Raw genomic sequence first — 3,800 nt, forward strand, 5'->3', positions numbered from 1 at the left:
GGTTATCCCAAATTATAAAGATATAAATAATATATGGTAATTGAAGAAATACTAATCGTTCGACCTCAGATTATACGAAGAACTCGCATTTCACTCTCGTATCAAAGTAGAAAAAATTTTACACGCTGTTTTAATTAAGTGAGTAATTCCTAAGTAAGTAAAATCAAATTAAATATTTTTTATCTACAAATTTATCTCATTAATAATAACAATTTTATATACGTATAACATAGTTTTGCCATTCCTCAATAGTCGCCCTCTAAGAATGAATTTTAAGGTCCAAGTAAAATAAATATTATTTATATAAAACTGACACCGCTCTTGGACTGTGGTTGGAAATTTGTTACAAATTATAAATAAAAATAGAAGTTTAAAAATTTTCAATACAAATAAAAAGTAAATGTTAACAAATATAGAGTAAAAATGTTAGTAAAAATAAAAGCTATTATAAATAAAATTTAGTTTAGTCAACCATAAATTTAGTCAGTCAATCCCCTCCGTATGAACTAAAAAATAAATAAAAGGCAAAAAAAAAATCGAAAAAATATCCTGTGAGAGAAACATATTTGATAAAATATTAACAATTTACTTCAGTTTAACTATGTTTTCTATCGAAAAAATAACAAAGAAAATTTATCTAAATTTGAAATTGAATTGATAATGTGCGAAGCAACAAAACTCAATTCGAAAATAAATGGATGAAAAATGAGTTCCGAGATGTCCAACAAGAGAATAAAAAAATTCATCTAAGTTAATAATAAATATTAAACAAAAGAACGAATACGAACGACTAATGACCGTAGTGAGCGTGCGACACGCAACGGCTGCGACAGGTGCGTGAATGTTATGAATGCTTTCATTCAGTGAATGTAACGTCAGGCTTCATTCAGTGAATGTAACGTCAGGCTTCATTCAGTGACTGTAACGTCAGGCTTCATTCAGTGAATGTAACGTCAGGCTTCATTCAGTGAATGTAACGTCATGCTTCATTCAGTGAATGTAATGTCAGACTTCATTCAGTGAATGATTTCGTGAATAAATGACTTCACCAAAGCTTTTCTTAGCATCAAAATCGATGGCAAACCCGTAATTACCCCCCGAGGGTAACGAGCCTGTGTTATTACCCCCTGAGGGTACAGCCCCCGTGTTATTACCCCTGAGGGTACAACCCCCGTGTTATTACCCCATGAGGGTACAGCCCCCGTGTCATTAACCCCTGAGGGTACAGCCCCAGTGTTATTACCCCATGAGGGTACAGCCCCCGTGTCATTAACCCCTGAGGGTACAGCCCCCGTGTTATTACCCCATGAGGGTACAGCCCCCGTGTTATTACCCCCTGGGGGTACAGCTCTCGTGTTATTACCCCCTGGGGGTACAGCCCTCGTGTTATTACCCCCTGAGGGTACAGCCCTCGTGTTATTACCCCATGGGGGTACAGCCTCCGTGTTATTACCCCCTGGGGGTACAGCCCTCGTGTTATTACCCCCTGGGGGGTACAGCCCTCGTGTTAATACCCCATGAGGGTACAGCCCCCGTGTTATTACCCCCTGAGGGTACAGCCCCTGTGTTATTACCTCCTGAGGGTACAGCCCCTGTGTTATTACCCCCTGAGGGTACAGCCCCCGTGTTATTACCCCCCTGAGGGTACAGCCCTCGTATCATTACCCTCCTTGGGGAACAACCCCTGTGTTATTACCTCTTTAAATAAAGAATAAATAAATTAATAAAATAATTAATAAAGCACGGGGGGCTAATTAACCCCCGTGCTACTACCCCCATTGAGGTACAGTCCCAATGTAACACAACCCCCCTTGCGCACATTCATAAGACTGTACACGTGACTCGCCAGTCCAGCGACTGTACACGTGACTAGCCAGTCTATTGACTGTACAAGTTCCAGCAAAGTTCTTCGATGTTTTATTAGCGCCTGTCGATTACCGTGAATTTTTTATTGGGACTGCGGCATAGTAGCTGCACGGTACAGTCACGCACGATACAGTCAGGCACGGTACAGTCAGGCTCGGTACAATGAGGCACGGTACAGTCAGGCACGGTACTGTCACGCACGGTACAGTCAGGCACGGTACAGTCAGGCACGGTACAATCAGGCACGGTACAGTCAGGCACGGTATAGTTAGGCACGGTACAGTCAGGCACGGTACAATCAGGCTCGGTACAGTCACGCACGGTACAGTTAGGCACGGTACAGACATGCACGGTACAATTAGGCACGGTACAGTCACGCACGGTACAGTCAGGCACGGTACAGTCAGGCACGGTACAATCAGGCTCGGTACAGTCACGCACGGTACAGTCACGCACGGTACAGTTAGGCACGGTACAGACATGCACGGTACAGTTAGGCACGGTACAGTCACGCATGGTACTGCAGTAAACTGTACGGCAGTAAACTGTACGGCAGTAAACTGTACGGCAGTAAACTGTACGGCAGTAAACTGTACGGCGGTAAACTGTACGGCAGTAAACTGTACGGCAGTAAACTGTACGGCAGTAAACTGTACGGCAGTAAACTGTACGGCAGTAAACTGTACGGCAGTAAACTGTACGGCAGTAAACTGTACGGCAGTAAACTGTACGGCAGTAAACTGTACGGCAGTAAACTGTACGGCAGTAAACTGTACGGCAGTAAACTGTACGGCAGTAAACTGTANGTGGCGGGACACAGGGTGGCGGGACACAGGGTGGCGGGACACAGGGTGGCGGGACACAGGGTGGCGGGACACAGGGTGGCGGGACACAGGGTGGCGGGACACAGGGTGGCGGGACACAGGGTGGCGGGACACAGGGTGGCGGGACACAGGGTGGCGGGACACAGGGTGGCGGGACACAGGGTGGCGGGACACAGGGTGGCGGGACACAGGGTGGCGGGACACAGGGTGGCGGGACACAGGGTGGCGGGACACAGGGTGGCGGGACACAGGGTGGCGGGACACAGGGTGGCGGGACACAGGGTGGCGGGACACAGGGTGGCGGGACACAGGGTGGCGGGACACAGGGTGGCGGGACACAGGGTGGCGGGACACAGGGTGGCGGGACACAGGGTGGCGGGACACAGGGTGGCGGGACACAGGGTGGCGGGACACAGGGTGGCGGGACACAGGGTGGCGGGACACAGGGTGGCGGGACACAGGGTGGCGGGACACAGGGTGGCGGGACACAGGGTGGCGGGACACAGGGTGGCGGGACACAGGGTGGCGGGACACAGAGTGGCGGGACACAGCTAGGGTGGCGGGACACAGGGTGGCGGGACAGACAACACCGGATGTCGCGGCCGTTACCCCGGCGCCGGAACCGCCGCTTCGCCGCCGCCGGTGCGAGCAAGAACTTCGAAGCGCTTCAATCATCGCCAATTATCATCAATTATTATGAATTATCTTGAATTATCATCAATAATCACCGTTTATTATCAGTTATCTTCGATTATCATCAATCATCATAGGTTATCATTAGCAATTATCGTCAATTATCATCAATAATCATCAATCACCATCAATAATGGTGATCAATAATCATCAATAATCATCAATAATCATCAATAAGCAGTGTGTTCACAGATGAGGACTTGAACAGTATTCCAGATATTGAGGAGCGCCCAGTCGGCTCGAAGTTAACATGTTTTGAAATACACGAAGAAGAGGTTCTCAAGCGCCTGGTAGCTCAAAATCCCAACAAGTCATGTGGACCAGACGGCTTCCATCCCAGATTGCTCAAAGAATTAGCATCCGTTCTGGCCGGCCCATTGACAGTATTCTTTCAAAAAACCTTGAACGAAGGAACTT

At 47.6% G+C, this 3,800-nt stretch overlaps 1 protein-coding gene across 1 annotated transcript; it reads right to left on the minus strand.

Annotated features, from left to right (window-relative positions):
* Positions 1 to 1,934: 1,934 nt before the first annotated feature.
* Positions 1,935 to 3,365, minus strand: LOC108669981 (repetitive proline-rich cell wall protein 2-like). The gene has a single exon (XM_018157422.1). The coding sequence runs from the start codon at positions 3,363 to 3,365 to the stop codon at positions 1,935 to 1,937; it is 1,431 nt and encodes a 476-aa protein (XP_018012911.1).
* Between the last annotated feature and the right edge of the window lie 435 nt (positions 3,366 to 3,800).

This window comes from Hyalella azteca, unplaced genomic scaffold (genome assembly GCF_000764305.2).
Source record: "Hyalella azteca isolate HAZT.00-mixed unplaced genomic scaffold, Hazt_2.0.2 contig1018, whole genome shotgun sequence".
Lineage (NCBI taxonomy): Eukaryota > Metazoa > Arthropoda > Malacostraca > Amphipoda > Hyalellidae > Hyalella > Hyalella azteca.